The sequence below is a fragment of the Chrysochloris asiatica genome, unplaced genomic scaffold (genome assembly GCF_000296735.1).
Source record: "Chrysochloris asiatica unplaced genomic scaffold, ChrAsi1.0 scaffold00026, whole genome shotgun sequence".
Classification (NCBI taxonomy): domain Eukaryota; kingdom Metazoa; phylum Chordata; class Mammalia; order Afrosoricida; family Chrysochloridae; genus Chrysochloris; species Chrysochloris asiatica.
Genome location: NW_006408544.1, coordinates 2121880 through 2143802, shown reverse-complemented (window position 1 = coordinate 2143802; position 21923 = coordinate 2121880). Strand labels below are relative to the sequence as shown.

General features: G+C 43.4%; 1 protein-coding gene across 1 annotated transcript; it reads right to left on the bottom strand.

The window, feature by feature from the left end:
- Nucleotides 1-6027: 6027 nt before the first annotated feature.
- ERMAP (erythroblast membrane-associated protein (Scianna blood group)) lies at nucleotides 6028-20869 on the bottom strand. The gene is made up of 11 exons (XM_006839832.1): nucleotides 20862-20869; nucleotides 19392-19486; nucleotides 18817-19155; nucleotides 15530-15646; nucleotides 14124-14156; nucleotides 12844-12876; nucleotides 10355-10375; nucleotides 9302-9322; nucleotides 9179-9205; nucleotides 9060-9086; nucleotides 6028-6737 (listed from the first exon to the last, which is right to left on the bottom strand). The coding sequence occupies exons 1-11, from the start codon at nucleotides 20867-20869 to the stop codon at nucleotides 6028-6030; spliced, it is 1431 nt and encodes a 476-aa protein (XP_006839895.1).
- Between the last annotated feature and the right edge of the window lie 1054 nt (nucleotides 20870-21923).

Here is a 21923-nt window from a genome sequence, read left to right as displayed (position 1 = left end):
TGCAAACAGAGGTGTCAGGGGACCAAGTAATAAGAAGCTGGGCTGTAAATTCGGGGCAGGGTAAAGCCAATGGCGGCGTCCACAAGTACGAGCGTTCTAGAGGCCAGGAGGGGGTCCACAGATGCCGGAGGACTTGGGAAGGAGGGGTGGGCGCAGAAAGGCGGAGTCCAAAGCTCCGGTCAGTGGCTTTGTGGGCAAGGGGTGGTGTACTCAGAAGCTCACAGAAAAAAAGGCCCGAGGGTAGAGGCCGGGAATAGCAGTTCAGCCTCGAGGGCCTAAGAGGGGAACAGGGGTCGGAGTGGAGGGGCACAGGGCTCCATTTGCTGCCCACTGGGTCTGGGAAGCAAAGCAACAGCCTCCACCTTCTCGGTGACAAGGCAAGGGCTATGCGCCGAACTCTCCGCAAAGCTGTGTCCGCCTCCCCCCACGACCTCTGATCGAACCCTGACCCACCTCGCTCCCGCCGCTCCGTCGGGCAGTGTCGCCTCGGTCGGCCAGGGAAGGAGCCGGAGCCGGAAGCCACGGAGGATCCGCCCTAATTCTCCAGGATTGGTTTCTGGGGCGCACCCTTCATTTAAATTGGCTCCAGTGAGTTTCCACAAAGCGAACAGCCAAATTGAACCACCAATCAGCTTTGGCCTCCGTCGTTGCATTCTGGGAGTTGTAGTTTATGAAAGACGAAACTTAAAAAGTTTAGAACCGAGCAGTGACAACTGGATGTCCTTCAGAGGTCTTTAGATTTCCTTGGACGCTCCGGTATTCCAGACTGACCATCTGGTGAAGGACCGCCGACCTGGAAATTTGTGGAATATGTAAAGCTAGCCATCAAGGCCACCATTCATGGCAAAAAAAGATGAGGGGATTGTGGAACAGACCATCTATGGGTCAGATACACATTCAGGCTGAAGCTGAAGAAAATTAAAACAAGTCCAGGAGAGCCAAACTAACCTTGAACATATCCCACCTGAATCCCATCTCAAGAACAGATGTGATGTATTAGATACTAATGAACAAATATCCTAAGTGTTGTGGGATGCCATCAAGACAGCACACAGAAAGAAACCGAAGGGTCATTAAAAAGACAGGAAAGAAAGAAAAGACCAAGATGGATGTCAGAAGAGACTCTGAAACTTGCTTTCCAGGGTACAGATGCTAAAGCAAATGGAAGAAGTTAGGAGGTAAAACACCTGAACAGGAAATTTCAAAGGGCAGCTCAGAAGACAAAGTTAAATAATATAATGAAAAGTGCAAATAGCTGGAGTTAGAAACCCAAAAGGGAAGAACATGCTCAGCATTTCTCAAGTTGAAAGAATTGAAGAAAAAATTCAAGCCTCGTCTTACAATATTGAAGGATAACAACAATAGGCAAAATATTGAATGATGCAAAAAGCATCAAAAGAAGATGGAAGGACTACACAGAGTCACTGTACCAAAAAGAAATAGTTGATTTTCAGCCATTTCAAGAGATAACATATGATGAAGAGCCAATGATACTGAGAAAAGAAGTCCAAAGTGCACTGGAGGCATTGATGAAGCACAAGGCTCCAGGAACTGATGGAATACACATTGATATCTTTCAACAAACTGAGTCGCAATGGGCTCACACATAGCCAATGATTGTGAGGTTGGTACAGCACTGGAGGCACTTACTCATCTATGCCAAGAAATTTGGAAAGACAGTTACCTGGCCAACTGACTGGAGAGACGCGTATCTGTGCCCATTCCAAAAAGAGGTGACCCAGTGGAATGCAAAAATCATAGGACAATAACATTAATATTGCATGCAAGTAAAATTTTTCTCAAGATAATTCAAAAACAGCTGCAGAACTACATTGACAGGGAGTTACCAGAGGTTCAGGCCAGATTCAGGCGCAGACCTGGAATAAGGGATATCATTGCTGGCATAAGATGGATCTTGGCTGAAGGCAGAGAATACCAGAAAAATGTTGACCTGTGCTTTATTGACTATGCAAATGCTTTCAATTGTGTGGATCATGACAAACTATAGATGACTTTGTGGAGAAAGTATACTGAAAAACTTAATTGTGCTCATGAGGAACCTGTACATAGACAAAAAGGCAGTTGTTTCAACAGAACAAGGGCACACTGAACAGTTTAAAATTAGGAAAGGTGTGCACCAGGATTGTATTCTTTCACCATACTTATTCAATCTGTATGCTGAGCAAATAATCTGAGAAACTGGATTATATGAAGGAGACTGTGGCATCAGAATTGGAGAAAGACTCGTTAACAACCTGCGATACACTGCGTTAACAACCAGATGATACAACTCTGCTTGCTGAAAGGGAAGAGGACTTAAAATACTTAGTGATGAAGATCAAGGATCACAGTCCTCCATATGGGTTGCACCTTAATGTAAAGAAAACAAAAATTCTCACAACTGGATCAATAAATAACATCCATATAAATTGAGAAAAGATTGAAGTTGTTGAAGACTTCATTTTGCTGGGATAAACCATCAACACTCATGGAAGCAACAGTCAAGAAATTAAAAGACATATTGCATTAGGCAAATATGCTGCACAAGACCTCTTTAAAGTGTTCAAGAGCAAAGATATCAGTTTGATGACTAAGGTGCACCTGACCCAAGCCATGGTATATTAAATAACCTCATATGCATGTGAAAGTTGGACAATGAATAAAGAAGAACATAGAAGATGCATTTGAATTATGGTGTTGGAGGAGAATATTAAAAGAACCATGGACTGCCAAAAGAACAAACAAATCTATGTTGGAAGAAGTACAGCCAGAATGCTTCTTAGAAGCCAGGATGGCCAAACTTTATCACTCATACTTTGGACATATTGTCAGGAGGGACCAGTCCCTGGAGAAGGACATCATGCTTGGTAAAATGGAGGGCCAGCAAAAAAGAGGAAGACCCCCACAAGATAGATTGGTACAATGGGAGTCACAATGGGGTCATACATAGCCAGCGATTGTGAGGTTGGCACAGGACTGGGCAGTGTTTTGTTCTGTTGTGTATAAGGTCTCTATAAGTCATTACTGACTCAACGGTACCTAACAACAAAGATTTACAGCCTCAAAACCCTATACAGGGTTGCTATGAGTCATAGCCAACTCAATGGCAACTACCATCACCACATTCGTCTCTAGTTAAACCTGACATAGTGTTGTTGTTGCTGTTGTTGTTGCTAGGTGCAGTCAAGTCAATTCCAACTCATAGTGACCCTACACATAACCGAACAAAACACTGCCCTGTCCTGCACCGTCCTTACAATTGGTGTTATACTTGAGCCCATTGCTGCCGCCACTGTGCCAATCCATCTTGTTGGGGTCTTCCTCTTTTTTCATTGACACTTTACCTAGCATGATGTCTTTCTCCAGGGTCTGGTCCTTCCTGATAATATGTACAAAGCGTAAGAGAGAAGTCTCGCCATCTTGTCTTCTAAGGAGCACTCCAGGTGTACTTTTTCCAACATAGACTCATTTGTTCTTCTAGCAGTCCATGGTACTTTTAATATTCTTCTCCAACACCATAACCCAAATGCATCAATTCTTCTACAAAACCTGACATAATAAGACCACTAAAATATCTCTGGGGGTTAGGATCTTTTTCTCCAATTTCTAATTTTTTTAAAGGCTAATTGAACATGTAGGTTAGAATTCTACAGGCTTCTCATATCTCCATGGCATTTCAGTGCAGAGAAAAGAGCATTCCCCTTAGAGCATGTTCAAAACTGAATATGTTGTTGTAGTTAGGTCCCATCGAGTCGGTTCCAAAACACTGCCGAGTCCTAAGCAAGCCTCACAATTGTTGTTAGGTTTCAGCCCATTGTTGTGGCCACTGTGTCAGTCCATCTTGTTGGGGGTCCTCCTCTCTTTCACTGACCCTCCACTTTACTAAGCATGATGTCCTTCTCCAGGAGCTGGTCCCTCTCAAACTGAATTGTTGTTGTTGTTAAGTTGTCAAGTCGATTCTCACTCATAGCAACCCTGTATAGGGTTTCCAAGGAGCAGCTGGTAAACTTTAACTGCCAATCTTTGGTCTAGGCATTAACCCACAGCGCCACACCACAACTCCAAAACCTGAATATAGATGAGTGAAATATAAATATGCTGTGTACATTATTAGCTGTAACAATGGACTCAAATATAGTGGGGATGATGAGGATCGTTGTCCAGGGCAGGGCAGTGCTTCATTCTGTTGTACAGAATCACCATGAGTGGGAACCGAGTCTAGAGCACTTAACAACAACAACATGTACATTATTAGTTTATAAACTGAATTGAATGTAATCTTGAGAAGGCAGATTCAGGAATAAAACTGGTTTCATTAACTGTGGTTAGGCTTATTTGGGTGGACTCAAGGTTGTTTGGCAACCAATTCCATAATGTGTTTTTCTCATAGCAGCCCAAAGTCTTTCCCCACAACTTCTCATTCACAATGAAAATAACAGCATGGCAAACAATGAAACACCAAACTTTTATTTAAGAACTGTATGAAAGCAAGCAAAAAATTCCACTTGAGCACTAACAGAGAGCACTTCTGACAGAAAGATCCAATTTCCCTTGTGTAGAACTATGTTCCTATCTGCAAACTAAGAAATAGCCAGTAATGTCCACAAGCAAGCTAGGCCACATATGTGGTGTGACTTTAAAGTAACTAGACGTCTTTCTGAAAGCCACACCAAAAATTCTGGCTCATTATTTTATCCTCACACCTGGTCTACCACTTCCCATTTGAAATCAATGCTACCTGACCTAAGAGGCTGTTTGCAACACAAATCAAAACTTGTGAAAACAGCTCCTACTTTGGCAACTAAATCTCACTTTTTCTAGCTGGGCCTCACTGAATCTCAGGAGGCCTAAAGCCTTTGTTTGAAAAGGCCAGCATACCAGAGTGACTCATCTGTCATTGTCTTTTCAAGGCCATACATAACTGAACTGTTTGTTTTGAGGTTGTACATTCCAGCACCCTGGTTGTGTTGCTGAGGCTTTTAAGGATTAAGGGTAAATTAGCTTTGAACATATGTACATTAGTTGTGGGTGGTGCAAAGGGATAACACACTTAGATGGTTAGCTTAAAGGTTCAAGTCCACCCAGAGGAACTTCAACAATCTACTTCCCAAGAAATCAGTTATTGAAAACCCTATGAAGCGTAGTTCTACTCGGACACACATGTGGCTGCCGTGAGTTGGAATCAACTTGAAAACAGCTGGTTTTTATTTTTTGTATTAGCTTTGGATATCACCAAACTATGTTGCAAACAGCACCAAGAAAATGCAAAAGGATGACATGCATCCCCCTCCATGGTAGTGCTGTTTGTGTACCACCATGTTGGTCCGAACTCAAAACATCCTGCACAGAGTTTCTGAGGCTGTAAATCTTTCATTGAGGAAGCAGAAAGCCTCGTCTTTCTTCCTCAGAGTGATGGGCAGATTCTAGCTACTAACTTTTTGGTTAGCAGCCCAGTTCATAATATACTACACTATCAGGGCTCCTTTTCCCCTCCTGGTGTGGTGCTGTAGGATAAGCACTGGACAGCTAACCACAAAGTCGGCATTCAAACCCACCAGCTGCTCCTTGGAAACCCTATATAGGGTCACTATGAGTTGGAACCGATTCGCCAGCACTTAGCAACAACAAAATTCCTTAAAAAAGGAAAAAAGGGTATGTGATCCAAAACATGTTTACATTTTTTAAAAACTTCATGTTTTCAAATATCCCCAAGAACAGAATGAGGTAGAGCGTTCTAATAATTCCCTTGGAATAGAGAACCCATTTCCGTGAATGTAGCCTGTATCTCCGTGTTACACACTCAACATCTCCACCTAAACCTAAACCATATACATTGGATTGTCAGGAACTCTCCTTGCTGTCTCCAGAAGGAAGGAAGGCCTCAGAAGTGAGCCCTGAGAGAAATACAAATAAAAATCACAATAAAGGGTCTGGATTGGGGGTAAACTGTTGAGACAGTCTAGAATCATAAGTTTGGCCAGAAGACGGCAATACAGGGTGCTGGGCTGGACGTTCCCAGGAGCATCCCTAAAAGGAAGGTGCCCTGAACCCCTGAAGAGCGGGACGCAGGTCAGAGGGCCAGGACAGCATCATATCTCTGAGTGTTGAATGCTCTGGTGCCTGGGGGGAGAGTAAGGAAGAGTCCACCTTTAGGGACACGTCTCCATTAGCATGGCTTTTTCCTTTTGGTTGCTCAGCTTCCTGGAGTTCTGAACATATGACGAGAGGTGCTATGTTTTTCCCTTCGTCATGAAGGCAAGGTTCAAAGAAAGGGCGAAGAGGGCCAGAGAAACTGTGGGTGAAAGTAAACATGTGAGATTTGTCAGTCACGTTGAAGAAGGAGAGCACTCCTGCTTCGTAGTCCAGGAAAATCCCCACGCACTGTGGTGCCTCTTTCAGGCGGAAAGAGGTCTGCGGGGATGTGAGAGCTTCATACTGATTCCCATGACTCTGCCGCACAAGCCAGTGTCCGTTGGAGGGCGAGGCAGTGACCTTCCCCTTCCTGCTCACTGACTCACTACACACCCCAAGGATCCACTTGGTTTTATCGCCCACATACACCTCCCAGTAATGACAGCCGGTCGTGAAGGACTCGGAGCCCAGGACGCTGACGACAAAATCAAATCTCTGTGGGTTGTCCGGCACAGGTTGCCTTCTGTCTCCGAGCCTCACACATCTCAGGTCCTCAGACAGGATGAGTTTTGGATGCGCTGTGTCAGGATCCAGGGTCACAGCCACTGCAGAGAGGGAGTTACAGAGGGGAGAGTTTTGAAAAGGTCAGGTCTTAAGTGATCTTTGGGTAACTTTGGAGGGAAAATAATCTCTGTATCTGTAACCAGTCATTGGGTCCCATTCACAGATGTATGAGTACTGTGAAGGTGCTTTTATCTGAAATGTGGCCTTTGCCTTCAATTTTTCAAAGGAACATAACAGTGATAATAAAACAGGCTTAGGATATTAGACTCGGGATTAAGCCCAGTTCTGCTCACTAGTTATGTGACTTTGATCAAGCTTTTCTTCTCTAAACCTTAGCTTCCTCATCTACCTACATGGTGGAGCTGTTGCATGGATTTGGTAAGCTAATGCAATAGGCAGTGACTGGTTCATATAGTGAGTGTGTGATACCCATTTTACTAGCTAAAATTATTGCTTATCATCATAATTTTAAGATGTTAATATAGAGAAGGATTCTTCCTTAAGATTATGGATTATACTACTTTGGGGAGTAGCACCTGGGATCTTAAAAGTTCATGAGCCGCCATCTAAAGTGCAGCTATTGGTCTTTCCATGTACGGAAGAAAGAAGTGTGATGAGAACTGAAGATGTTTGGAACCAATCAGTACAATGGACTTTTGGAACATGTGAACATCAGTCTCCAGGACTCCAAAACCAGAAGAACTAGATGGTGCCTGGCTACCAATACCAACTGCTTTAAAAGGGATCGCATTAGAAGGTGCCAGGTAGAGTGGGAGGAAACGTGGAACAAAATTCAAAAAATTATCTTTAAGAAAAGACTGTGCTTACTGGTCAGAAAGAGACTGGAGGAACCTGAAGCTGTAGCCCTTGACCACACATCAGATCTGGAAAAGACCTCGCCCACATGGCCCTGTTTCCAGTCGAGCAGTAGATGAGTATATAAGGGGGACAACGATACTAATAAGGTATGTTAGCCATGAAATGGGCAATCATTCCAAATCAAAAGGGCAACATTTCCCTAAGGACAAAGTTGAGCAGGGATGGGAAGGTGGTTGGAATGCAAATAGGAACCATAGGGAGGAAGTGGGATAACTGTTTTGCATGGAGGGCAATGAAATCATTGAGATGAAACAACGGGTAGGATGATCTTTGTCTGGAAACCACTCAATTACAATAGAAAGTTTTTTAAAAATAAAAAAATTGTAGATTATGGGCTTACAGTTAGGTTTCCCCCTGAAATCTGTGAAACAGTCTCTTCTTGGAGAGTTGTTATTGTTAAGTGTCATTGAGTCAGTTCTGACTCATAGCAGTCCTGTATAGGATTTCCAAGGCTATAAATCTTTGCAGAAGCAGAAAGCCTCATCTTGGTTAAACCAAAGAAATCCTTGTTTGGTGGAGGTAGTAGGCATAAACCAGACTGTGGATATGGAAAATACCAACCAAAATGACCTAGTATTCTCTCAAGGGGCTGACTAATCAATTCTTTTACCCAGTCTGCAGGAAGATAGTGTGAACAGGAAAGATATGAACAGCCTGAACAACTAAAAAGGACCCCAAACAGTAAAAATAGCAGATCTCATTCAAACAGCAGCAAAAAAAGAAAAAGAAAAAAAAAAAATCACAAACTATTTATGAGTAAATTGGAAGACAAAGGTATAAATCTTTTAGAATAAAACAATCTTTATGTTGTCTATATTGGTGAAGTATTTCCTAACCCATTTCCTTCTTCTTTGAGAATCCCAACCTCCCTGCTCCTACCTGCAAGAAACCAGGTCTAAAGAGAAAGAAAAATGTGGCAGATGTATAAAAAGAAGCAGAAACAGAGTGGGATAGGAAAACTTGCCTAAACACAGAAGAGACCACCCTGAAAATGATTAATAACTTTGACTACAGAAAGTAGGAACTTCATGCATCAGAAAAATACCAAAAGGAAATTCAAATACAAATAGAAAACTAGGGAAATTATTTGTTGTAAATATGACAGTTAGTATACTTTATATGGAAAGTGTGTTCAGACATTAAAAAAAGTCAGGACTCCAGCAGACAATTCATAATGGAGAAATACAGATAACCAACAAGCTTAAGAAAACTCTTTAAAAACTCAAATTCTAAAAAAAACTGAGAAAATCAGACCAAGTATTTATCAGTACTTTCAAAGAGGGGAGCCTTTCTGAATTTAAATGTGACTCCCACTTAAATGAGAGAGGGAAATGGCTATTAAAAACCAAAACCAAACCATTGCCACAGATTTGGTAAAAAAATTTTAAAAGCATACTGCATTCCAAAGCCATATCACTAAGGTTCCAGAGTGGTAAAGAGGATAGACTCTGAAATGCATTATCAGTTCTGTTCTTGTAACTTACAGAAGTGAAGACGGGCTCTTCTCCAGCCTGAAAGACATAAAAGGAGATTTGCTAAAGCAATAGAGACATCAGAAAACTCCAAAGGGTGAGAGGCAAGCGTGAGGTAAAAGATATCTCACCTGAGTTTGCTGCCGCTCTTTTTAACTCTGTAAAAGAAGAAATAAGGGGGTGAACTTACACTGGAAATACAGAGTCAACAGGAGCTCAGCTGGGGTGGAAGTTACAAGAACACAGAAACTTACTCAGTTCACTCCGGTGTTGCTCTAAAGAATAAAAACAGTTTGACAAAATCAGAATGTGGGTTTCTACATTCCCATAATGCCACAGTCCCATCTCATCTACAGTCTCATCACAGACTCTCTCACTAGCAATGTCCTAGAATGTCCCAAACAACGTACTGACCTCTAGTGTGCCATGGGTCCCCCCAGATACTGCAAAGCCTCAGCACACTCCTCTGTGAGCCAAACTTTGACTGCAGACTGAGTAAATGATAAACCCCACACATGTAGGTAAGAATCACATGGATGTACAGAGATGTGGGGAGTGAATAAAAAAAATATAAGTTTGTTTGAAGTTATCACAGAATTCCTATTAGATTTTTTTGTGTGTGTATAGAAAACTTAGAAAAAATACATTAACCATTATCATCAGTACAATTCTGTGGCATTCATTACATGGACCACGTTGTACATCCATGTTATTGCTAGTTGCCATCAAGTCGATTCCGACACATGTTGACCTCATGTGTGTAGAGGAGAATTGCTCCATAGGCTGCATGCTTTCAGAAGCAGATCAGCAGGCCTGTCTTCTGAGCACCTCTGGGTGGGTTCAAACCACCAACCTCTCAGCTAGTAGTTGAGCACCTAACTGTTTCCCCACCCAGGGATTCCATTACTACTATCCTATTAAATTTTATTATGTCAATGTAAAATAATAAAAGTGACGTGTCATATGTCTACACCTAGCTACTTAGTTTATTGAGGCTCCATCCACCCCACCTAAGGGACTGTTGTGTCTGGGTAAGAAAAGGGACTTCCATATGGCCTCACCCATGGGAGTTTCATCTCTTCTTGATAAGAAATTTCCTGTTTAGGACTAAGTGGCAGTTGTGCAAGAAAGAGGAAATGGGGATACTTGAGAAAAGAGACTTTTAAGAGCCAAGAAATCCCCATTTTCATGGCTTGAGAAACCCTTGATCCCTCCCTTCTGCTCCAGGAAGTGAAATTGAAACATTTATCCAGAGGCAAAGGGCCAGCAAAAGGAGGTCTGTGCCATGGAGGAGGAGCAGGACTTACTGAGTGCACTGTGAAGTCTTCCTGAAATAAACAAAGAAAGAGGTGTGAGAGAAGAGATCTTGCCTCTTTATCACTTGCCCTACAGAAAGCTCATCATTTCATCTAAATGAGATGGAAAGGAAGCTGACCCACCATCAGTCTTTATCCAACCACATCACTCAAGTCAGATCTCCCATGGTGTTAGCACCATTTACTGATGAGCCTGGCTGCCCAGGACTTTGATTCCTCCTTCCTCTTCCCTTCTTTTTTATCTGTCTGGTTTCATTTCTGTTTCTCTGTGTGGGTGTGTTTCTAAATGCTTATAATTGTATGAACAGGAACCTGTGCTTTGCTGTCCTTACAATCTACTGTTAGTTTACATTGTTGTTTAGTTTGTGTAGTTATTGTATGCCATCAAGTTGTTTTTGACTCATAACAACCCTATGTGACACAGTAGAACTGCCCCAGAGGATTTCCTAGTGGCGCTGTGGATTAATGCGCCAGAATGCCAAAGCCGTTTGAACGGCAAGGTGGGCGATTCAAGCTCACCAGCTGCTTCTCAGAAACCCTATACAGGGTCTCTATGGATTGGAACCGACTCAACGGCACTTCACAATGACAACAACAATCTTTCAGGAAACAAACTACTATGGCTTTTCTTCCATGGGGCAGCTGGTGGATTTGAACTGCAGACTTGCCAGTTAGCAGCCAAGCACTTAATCACTGCACCAGCAGGGCTTCTACAGTTAGTTTATAATCTGTCGTTATCCAATCACAACAATGATTATTGTTAAAAATAATGGTTACCATGTATCAATTGTTTGCTCCTGCAGACAATTGTACAAGGTATTTACATATAGTATTCTCAGTTTTTCAAACCTCTTCTTTCAAGAACCCGTAACAGTAAGAATGAACAGTTTGTGGGGTGGTACAGCCACCCAAGGTAAATACAGTCTTCCTGTAAAATTTGTTAATCTTAAAAGTCATGAAGATTTCGAATTCTGTTCCAAAACATACTATTGTTTGCTTTCATAGAAAAACAATGTTAAACAACAGCATTTTTCCCAAAATATTTATAAGGAAAAGTTTTGCTCTAAGAAAATGTGTTTACTCTGGTACACCTGGCAGAAGCATATATTTTAATAATAGCTTTCAAACCAGAAGTGAAAGGGGAGGCTTCATATTTGAGGTATGGTGTTGTTAAGTGACGTTGAGTTGCTTCTGACTCATCGAGACCCTGTATGTATAGGGTTTCTGATGAGCTGCTGGTGGGTTTGAACTGCTGACCTTGAGATATAAAACTAGCTAAACACCTTGTTGTTGTTGTTGTTAAGTGCCGTCGAGTCGGTTCCGACCCATAGCGACCCTGTACAGGGTTTCCGAGGGTGTAAATCTTTACAGGAGTAGAAAGCCTCATCTTTCTCCTGCAGAGCGACTGGTAGTTTCGAACCGCTGACCTTAAGGTTCGCAGCCCGATTCGTAACCACTACGCTACCTAGCACTGACTTAATGGGAGATTATTATTCTCCACAGAAAGTCTCCTGAGGTCCTTAAGTGCCATCAAATCTGTTCTCACTCATAGCAACCTGGCATAGGGTTTCCAAGAAGCTATGATGATCTTAAACTGCCAGCCTTGCGGTTCAGACCGACCTTGCCGTTTTAGTGCTGACCCTACAGCACCACACCAGGACTTCGACACTACAAACAGCCCCACTGTGTATTATTCTGGTATTGAGTTAGGCACTGAATCCTCTCACATAATTCGCATTCCATTTTACAGAGCTCTGGTAGCGTAGTGGTTATGAATCGGGCTGTGAACCTTAAGGTCAGCGGTTCGAAACTACCAGCCGCACCGCGGGAGAAAGATGAGGCTTTCTACTCCCGTAAAGATTTACACCCTCGGAAACTCTGTACAGGGTCGCTATGGGTCGGAACCGACTCGACGGCACTTATCAACAACAACATTGTCTAGTTCCCAGAGAAACATGGACATTTGCACAAGATCATCCAGCTAGTAATTGGCTGGCCTTGTGGTTTCTAGTCCAGTGTTTTTGCAAGGGGGGGCTTCAAAGAGTCCCATGGGAAAATTCCATTATCTTTTCATTCCATTTTTCCACAGACTTTACATATATATGTTGTTGTTTTATTAAATGCCGTCGAGTCTGTTCCTACTTATAGTGACCCTGTATAGGATTTCCAAAAAGCAGTTGGTGAGTTTGAACTGTCAACACTGTGTTTTGCAGTCTAGTGGTTATCCTATAGGGCCACAAAGTTGTGTGGTACTATAGGATAAGTACTGGACTGCTAACCACAAGGTTGGAAGTTCAAACCCACAAGCCCCACCTCAGAAACCCCTCACAGGGTCACTTATGATTAAAAAAACTGATTCAACCTCATTTAACATATATATATATATATAAAATGCATGTATACTAATAGATTGTCAGCATTGATGTAGGAGAAAAAATATGTCATTTGTTCCCTCCCCCTTCCTGTGTACAGATAATTACCTTTTTCTTTAGCATGATTGGAGAGAAGATTTTCTAGAGGAAGGAAAGGAAAGAAAATGAGAGCTTGTGCTGATACCTTGAGAGTCAGTGCCTCATTGCTACTGATTTTACCTGCTCTTGAACCCATTCACCTCTGGGTACTCCACCTCCATCTCCCTGATCCAGAGAGATCTGTCATCTCACATCTGGATAACAGAAACACATCCCAGATTGTCCCCTACATCCTGTCTTGCTTCTTCTGGACACCTCTCAACGCTAAAGCCAGAGAGAGTTTCTCAGAGAACACCTCTGGATCTTGATACCCTCACTCCAGGCTTTCACGCTGCTGTTGGAGGAAAGGTTAAACTCCTTTGCAAGATTGACAACGCCTCACATGGTTTCCCACCAGTTGGTGATAGGACAGTCCTGACTCATGATGACTCCATGTGTGTCAGAATAGAACAGTGATTTACAGGGTTTCCAATGGCTGCTTTTTTAAAAAAATAGATTTGCCAGACCTTTCCTCCAAAGAGCCCCTGGGTGGACTTGAGCAGCCAACCTTTCAGTTAGTTGCTGAGGGTGTTAATCCTCTGTACCACAAGTGGACCAGACCCACGTGGTCTAGCCTCTGCCTCACCTTTCCCCTCGTTTCTGCACTTTTTCAGCTCCTCAGACGAGCATTGCTCTCTCCCTATCACATTTCTTTATTCAAGTTTTTCTTTCTGCTGTGGCTCGTGTTCTGTCCTCTCTTCACACCATTTATGCCTACCTGTCCTTCAGATCAAACCCACTTCCTGTGTGGAGTCTTCCTGATCCCTCAAACCTGGTTGGTTCTTCCTGACCCTAGTCTCCATAGCACTGTTAACTTGCTTTGTGGATTTTATCACATTTGTAGTTTTACATTTATTTGTGGAGTTATTTAATTTTCTAATACCTCCCTGAGGAGACTGAGAGCTCCAGGTGAGCAAAGATTGTCCACTCTGACTTGCCATTGTCTCCCCAGCACTTAATAGGGTCCCGGGCATTCAGCAGACAATGATCAATTATTTGTGAATAAACTAAAGCTTCCCTCACATTAAACTCAAATGACTCCCATGCTCAAAAAAAGAAAAGAAACATTACGTATACTAGAAGACAAGTGAGTGTCAACAAAACCAGAAACAACAGGTTTAAATCTCCGTCTCCACCACCAAAAACAAGCAGAGCTTAAAATTGTCAGGTACAAAATTTCAATTAGAGGGCACTGGAGTACAGAAATGAATAAAACAGAGAACCATTCCTGCCCAGCCCAGGACACTTACCTACCTCCATCACCTGTTCATAAAGAAGCTTCTCTAAAAGAAAGAGAGAAAGAGAGTTTATGCTCAGTTTAAGGAAGGATTTCTTCTAACAGGCAAAGTCGTCCAGAGAAATGTCCCATGCCGCATGAGTAGGTCTTTGCTCCTTGTCACTCTGCAGGGCTGTGACCATTTGAAAGGATTACCAGTAACCAGTTGCTATAGCATCCATCTGAGTCCTGGTGACCCATGTCTTTCTGAGTAGAATTACACTCCTTAAGGTTGGCATGGCTGAGACATTTCAGAAGCAAATCGCGTTCTCCCAAGATGCCTGTGGGTGGATTTGAATCAACTCACCAATCTCTCAGTAGCTAAGCACTTACTATTTGTGCTACTTGGAACTCTTTTGAAAGGAGAGGGTCTTCAAAATGTCAGATGAGAGAGGAATGTGTGAATTTCAAAATCCTTTCTAATCCTGTTGTTATGTGCCGTGGAGTCGGTTCCGACTCATAGCGACCCTGTACAGGGTTTCCACGGCCGTAAATGTTTACAGGAGCAGAAAGCCTCATCTTTCTCCCATGGAACGGCTGGTAGTTTCGAACTGCCGACCTTGAGGTTCGCAGCCCGATTTGTAACCACTATACTACCAGAGCTCCTTTTTTTTCTAATCCTGAGATCCTGTGACAGTCTAATATCTTTAAAAACCAAAAGACCAAAACCTGCTGCCATCAAGTAAAGTGCAATAGTACAGAACAGGTTCGGTGCTTAGGATTTCTGAGATTGTAAATCTTCCCGGGAACACACCAAGCAGTTAGCAGCCCAATGTTTAACCCATTGCACCACCAGGCCTCTTTGAATGGCATGATGTTGCAGTTGTTGTTAAATTCTGTCAAGTTGGTTCTGACACATAACTTTAAATCTTTGTGGGAGCAGAAAGTTTCATCTTTCTCCTGCAGAGCGGCTGGAAGGCTCAAACTGTGGACCTTGTGGTTTGCAGTCCAGTAATTATTGTTTGTTAGTTTAAGTGCTATCGAGTTGATTCCGACTCATAACAACCCTGTATAGAGTTTACAAGAAGCGGCTGGTGAGCTTGAACCACCAACCTTGTGATTCAAGCCAACCTTGCAGTCCAGTGCATTAACCCACAGCGCCACACCAGGACTCCTTATCATATAGGAAATATTGTTTCTCATTTCTCAAAGGATGAGAAATCACGGCTCTGCTCAGTTTCTTAAATCTCCTCTTCATTGTGGATGACCAGGGCATGGTTCTACCAGTTTTCTCCCCGCCAACTTGCAGGATCTCCACACTAAGGAGAATAATGGATTCTATAGCATAGTGTCTTGCCTACCCCTATTTCCCTCCTGGCTTTTCCCAGAGAGGCCACAGTCCCACCACCTGTCAGCCTGGGCTCCCTTACCACTTAGTACCTTTTGATCTTCTTTGCTTCCAGATGAGGCAAAGGCCTGCCATGATGAGAAGGCCCAGGATAGGCAGAACCACAGCAAGAGCCACTGTGGAGGAAGAGATGCTCCCTGAAGACAGGCCTGAAACAGAAACCATCAGTGACCACCCTTAGGGAAATGTCTGAGAGTTTCTCTCCTACTCAGGGTCCCACCTAAGATGAAAGATGGTTCAGGGACCTCCCAGCTGTCTTCATCACCTCTAGGGAGGGACCTCTGGCCAAGACTGGTGAGGGTCTTCTCTTTTCTTAGTGACTCAAACCCTGGAGGATCAGAGATGACTTCAAAAATAAGTGAGACAGTCATCTCTCAGGAATAGTTTAATGACCTTGCCTGAAGACAGTAACTCAAACTCAGCTTCTAAACCACAACCTTGTCCTGCTCTGTAATTCACTAGAAAAATAATCCAAAAACATCAGAACAGTGATGCTCACCTCAGAAATCACCTTTTCTTGAGCACAGCTGACTTCATCTTTGCCCTGGAATAGCTGCCAGCAACCTCTTTGCCCTGAACACTACCAACAAGGACACTACAGAGCAGGAGGCCTAGGCAGGATAGACCAGAGAAAGGAAGAAGCAGTAGGTAGGAGAAAAAAAGCAAAAGATTAAAGAACAGAAGCGGCACTTTGACAAGTGGTTAAGAGCACAAACTGAGGATGAGTTCCAGCTCAAATACTGTGTGACCAAGCCTTATCTGGAAAATGAGGATGATGGTCATACCTACCTCATTGGGTTGTTGGGGGATTTAAATAAAGCAGGCATGTAAAACACCTAGCACCAAGTGAAGGGTCGTGGCAGTGCAAGAGAAGAGAGAGGGGGACAGAGAGATAGAAGAATCGGATTAGTAGAGGTCCATGACCTCCACCCTCTGACTTCCAGACTACAGCCCAACTTTCTTGGCTCTGAAACCACGCTTTTCCGCCATAAGGCTCTATGTTTCAAGGATCTCTAAAAGAGTCATACCCTTTGATTCACTCATTCCAAGAAATTCTAAGAAAATTGTCAGACTCATTTCCCAAGGAATGTGTTAAATATGTTCACTGCACCATTATTTTATAATGTGGGGGGCGGGGGGTGGGGCGTGAGGGGAGAAAGAGAGAACTGGAGAGCATCCAATATGTATGCCCAGAAATGAAATATGCTGTAGCCATCAATGGGAAGCTATGTAGCCCTTAAAAATCATGTGCAGAATGACTTAAGGATGATGACAAAAAGTATTTAAGACATTGTAAGTGGGGGGAAACCAGGCACAAGAATACGTAGATGTGATTGTAACCATGGCAAGGAAACGATATATGATGCTAACGTTCTCCCATGTAAACTATCACAAAACTCACAATAAAGGATTAAAAAAGAAAAAGAATGCACTCAGAAATAACATGCATATAGGAAAGTCTTAAAGGAAATGCCTCACGATGTTAGCAGTAGTTCTCTCTCATTTAAGAAATTAATTATAGGCCATTTTTTGCTTTCTTTAACATTTCCTGTATGTTTTCAAGTTTTCCAAGTTAATGTGTTATTTTCAGCATCTAAAAAAATCCTAAACGCTATCTATTTTAGAAAGTCTCTACTAGGATAGGTGTTTTCTCTGAAACCACCAGGTGCTTCAAACCTGAGTTATGCCTCAGCTTTTACCTGCAATGGCCATGGTTGCAGTCTTCGCTTGACCAAGGACCATATTGTAGATGGTGCAGGACACATTCCCCAGAGTGCTGTCCCTGATTCTACTGGACACCGTTGTTCGGAAGAGTCCAGCTTCTTCCAGGGTATGGGCCTCGGACAGAGATGGAAGCACCCTGCCTTGAGGGTCTCTCCACTCGGCCTCAGGTTTTGGGAACCATCCCACAGACCTGCACAGCAGTTGGATCCATCCAGCATTGTAGTCCTTCACATGGATGTAAGGGTCAGAGCCTAAAACTGAAGAGGAGAGACTGCCTGACGGAACCAGCCCAGAAATGGATGGGCAGGGCCTTGTCAAGCTTCCTCTGGTGAACAGAGATGACTGTTCATGTAACTTTAACATGCTAACACGCTTCAAAATCCACCACACTAAATCCCATGTTTCAGATTCCTTTAGGCACCTTGTTGTTAAGTGCTGCGGAGTCATTTCTGACTCGTAGCAACCTTGTATAGGGTTTTCAAGGAGTAGCTGGTGGTTTGAACCTTGTGGTCAGCAATCAAATGCTTACCCACAGTGCCACACCAGGACTCGCCTTGCTGTTGTTATATGCTGTGGAATCGCTTCCCACTCATAGCGACCCTGTACAGGGTTTCTGAGCCTGTAAATTTTTACGGGAGCAGAAAGCGTCATCTTTCTCCTGTGAAACAGCTAGTAGTTTCAAACTGCTGGCTGTGAGATTAGCAGCCCAATTTGTAACCTCTACACTACCAGAGCTCCATAGGACTCACCTTGTTGTTGTTGTTGTTGTTGTTATGTGCCATGGAATCGGTTCCTACTCATAGTGACCCTGTGCAGGGTTTCCAAGGCTGTAAATCTTTGTGGGAGCAGAAAGCCTCATCTTTCTCCTGCGGAACAGCTGGTAGTTTCGAACTGCTGACCTTGCGGATCGCAGCCCAATTCGTAACCACTATGCTATAGGGCTCGCCTTAGTCCCCTTTTAAAAACTGTCTCCTTCAAAAACCTCCATGCTTGGAAAGAGTTTGTCTATGAACCACTGTGTATTTTAAAGTAATTGATTCATCCCTCTTTTTGAGGTGTGAGTCTAAATTATAACCAAAAAGAGAGTCGGTGTGTGTCCATGTGGAGCTGGTATCATTCCGGGCAAATGCAAAGGCATAGGTGTTTGGGGTGCCTGAAGTTTAAAATATATATATTACAGGTAGTTTGAGAAACTCTACTTTTATCTTCATAGACCTTTAAGTACACAGGACCCAATATAAATAAACCTTTGTTGCAGTTTGGGATTCTGGTCCTGGAGAACATTACCAGATGATTGAGCAAAGAAAAGATGAACTAGAGATGGAAGAGCTAATGGTTGAGTCACCAAGCTGTAAAGACCACTAATATATTTAACTGTATTTAACCAGCATTTTGCTCCATAGTCTAAATTCCTTCCACATCAGAAACACCTGGACCAGGATCACAGCTGAGGCATCGAGCAAGTTGAAATTATGCATTGTAGATGAAAGAAAATGCTAGACATTGAACCGACTCGACGGCACTTAACAACAACTACAACAACAAGCTCATCCAACTGCACAAATAACCTCAGGCTCCTCAAACCCATTCTAACCTGCAACTTGCAGGGTCACGTTGCCCTCTCGACTCAGATTTCCGATCTGGACCTGACAACGGTACTGCCCTCTGTCCTCAAGGCGGATGTCGCGGATCTTCAGAATGACATTTCCCTCTCGGGCGTCTCTCACCAGCGCAGTCCTCCCTTTATATTCCGGCATCACACCTTCATCCCAGTCTTTCCCATTCCGGAACACGTGAACAGCCTGGGACAGCTGGGGGTGTGGGGACCGCAGCCACTTCACCTCGGTGGGCACTATGGCGGGCCAGAGCGAGAGTGGGCAGAGTAGCTCGGCTGTGCCCCCTAGTGGGGCGACGTGGAACTTGCTGGCGTCGCCTGTACAGAGTGGAAGAAAAAAGAGACAAGATCATCTGGAAGGGATGGGAGAGGCCCAGCTTGGGAGGGGATACGGAAAGGGTTGAGGAAGGGGATGAGGAAGGGAATGCCTTGGGGAAAGGACAGAATTCAGGAGGGCATTGGCAAGAACTGGAGGAAGAACAAAAGTCCTCAGGCCAGATCTCCTAATTCTTGTAACCCCATTATCAGGTGTCCCAAGAAAGAGGTTCAGAAACTCCTACCTGACCCCTGCACCGGCAGTTGAAGGAAGAGCAGTGTGATGAGGCCTCCAGAGAGCCAGGAGCCAGAGGAACTTGCCATTTCTTCCGAGCTAAGAAGACAGACACAGAGAGACACCAGAAGAGGTTCGGTGAGACTGATGTGAGATGGATATGTATATCAGACATTGTAGAATCAGACAAACATAGGTTTGAATCCTAGCTCTGCTTCTTATCTCCCTGTAACTTTATGACTGAATCCTCTCAGAATGAGGGTGGTGCTGCCGGTGCTCTGCGATTTTGAGGGTGAGACATTGACTGTGGTTTAGAAGGCATAAAGAAGAGTCTGGAAGAATATGAAACTACATCCAGAACTAAACAAGTAGTTTAGTTGTGATGGGGATAGTTGTGTGTTGTATAGTTGATTCCAACTCATAGCGATCCTGTATAGGGTTTATGAAGCTGTAAATCTTTATAGAAGCAGAAAGCGTCATCTTTCTCCAGAGGAACCGGCTGGTGGATTCTGACTGCTGGCCTTGAGGTTAACAGCCCAGCCAATGCCTAACCCACTACACTACCAGGGCTCCTTAAATATTAGAGTTGTTGTTGTTGTTGTTATGTGCTGTGGAGTCGGTTCTGACTCATAGCGACCCTGTACAGGGTTTCCAAGGCTGTAAATCTTTACAGGAGCAGAAAGCGTCATCTTTCTCCAACAGAATTGTTGGTAGTTTTGAACTGCTGACCTGAGGTTAGAAGCCTGACTCATAACCACTATGCTACCAGAGCTCCTTAAACATTAGAGTGGTGGCCTCTTTTTGCATTTAGAAGGTCTAAGACTATACTTCAGAAGTACCTTTTCAAGCCAATCCTGGACCCACCATATAGCTCAGAGCTCTTCTTCCACTCTGACTTTTGAGAATTAACAAAGTATGAAATGTTGTTGTTGTTGTTATTGTTAATTGCCTTCGAGTCGGTTCCGACTCATAGCAACCCTGTACTGGGTTTACGGGGAGCGGCTGTTGAGTCTGAACCACCAACCTTGTGGTTCAAACCGGCCTTGCGGTCCAGTGCTTATCCTACAGTGCAGGACTCCAATAGGTATAGATAGCCAAGAATAATGGTACCTCACTGATTCCACACCGGATTACGTGTAGAATAATGTCTTCAGGTCAGTAGGAACATGCCAATAACTAGAGGATTTCTCCTCTCCACCAAGGCCCTGCATGTTTAGAAGACAAAGATTAGTCAGGGGCTAGGACTTACCTTAAACACTTAGTACATCTTCCATTTAAGAACACATTAAGTCAGGCTCCTCAGAATCAGAACCTGAGGCAGAGGTAATTAGTAAAGTGATTTATTCAGGAGATAGCAAATAAGGGAAGAAAAAGGTGACAAGGGAACAGGTAAGCAAGGACATGCTCTTGGTTACAATCTAGGAAGTGAGGTCCTGCCATTTCATTCTTTCTCCCCTTGCTTCTCCCTCCTTACCTGTTCATGGCTACTATGAATCTGCTTTCTTTCTCTGTGTCTGTTGATATCATTCCATATACAGATGAGGCCTTTTACATCTGGCTTTTATCACTTTGCATAATGTTTTTATGGTTAGTATATGTCAGCATGGAGACCAACTGTGGCTATGGGATCAGGACTGGACTGCGAAGTCAGTTTGAACCACAAAGTCTGCAGTTCAAACTCAGCAGCCGCTCCTCGGAACCCCTATGCAGGGTCGCTATGAGTCGGAACCAATTGTGTTGGTGCCACATTTCATTTAACCAATTCATCATCAGTTGATGAGCATTTGAGTTGTTTCCATTATCTGGACTGTTATGAAAAATGAATGTGGCTTTGAAAATTTTTGTACAAGTTTTTTGGGGTCATACGTTTTTAATTCTCTTGGGTAAATACCTAGGAGTGGAGCTAGTGGATCATGTGGTAACTTCCTCCATTTGATCTTGAAGACGGCACCAATCCTACAAACTCAGGGTCTAGAATCAAAAGGCAGGAGCCCTGGTGGTACAACAGTTAAGCGCTTGGCCACTAACTGAAAGATAGGCTTTGCAGGAGAAAGACCTAGTGATCTGCTCCCATAAAGATTGTTGTTGCTGTTTTTATTGTTAAGTGCCGTCAAGTTGGTTCCAACCCATAGTGACCCTGCACAAAATTTCCAAGGAATGGCTGATGAGCTTGAACCACCGACCTTGCAGTTCAAACCAACATTGCGGTCTAGTACTTAGCCTACAGTGCCACACCAGGACTTCCCCATAAAGATTACTGTCTAGGATACTCTATGGGGCCATTGAATTGTCACTTGGGGTCTCTATGAGTCAAAATTGACTTCACAATACCTAACAACAACACCAATAAACAACATTCTTGTCAACAGAGAAAAGACTGAGGTTGTCAAGGACTTCATTCTTCTTGGATCAACTATCAACACTCACGGAAGCAGCAGTCAAGAAATCAAACGACCTATTGCATTAGGCAAATCTGCTGCACAAGATTTTTTTCAGGTGTTGAAGAGCAAAGATGTCAGTTTGAGGACTAAGGTGC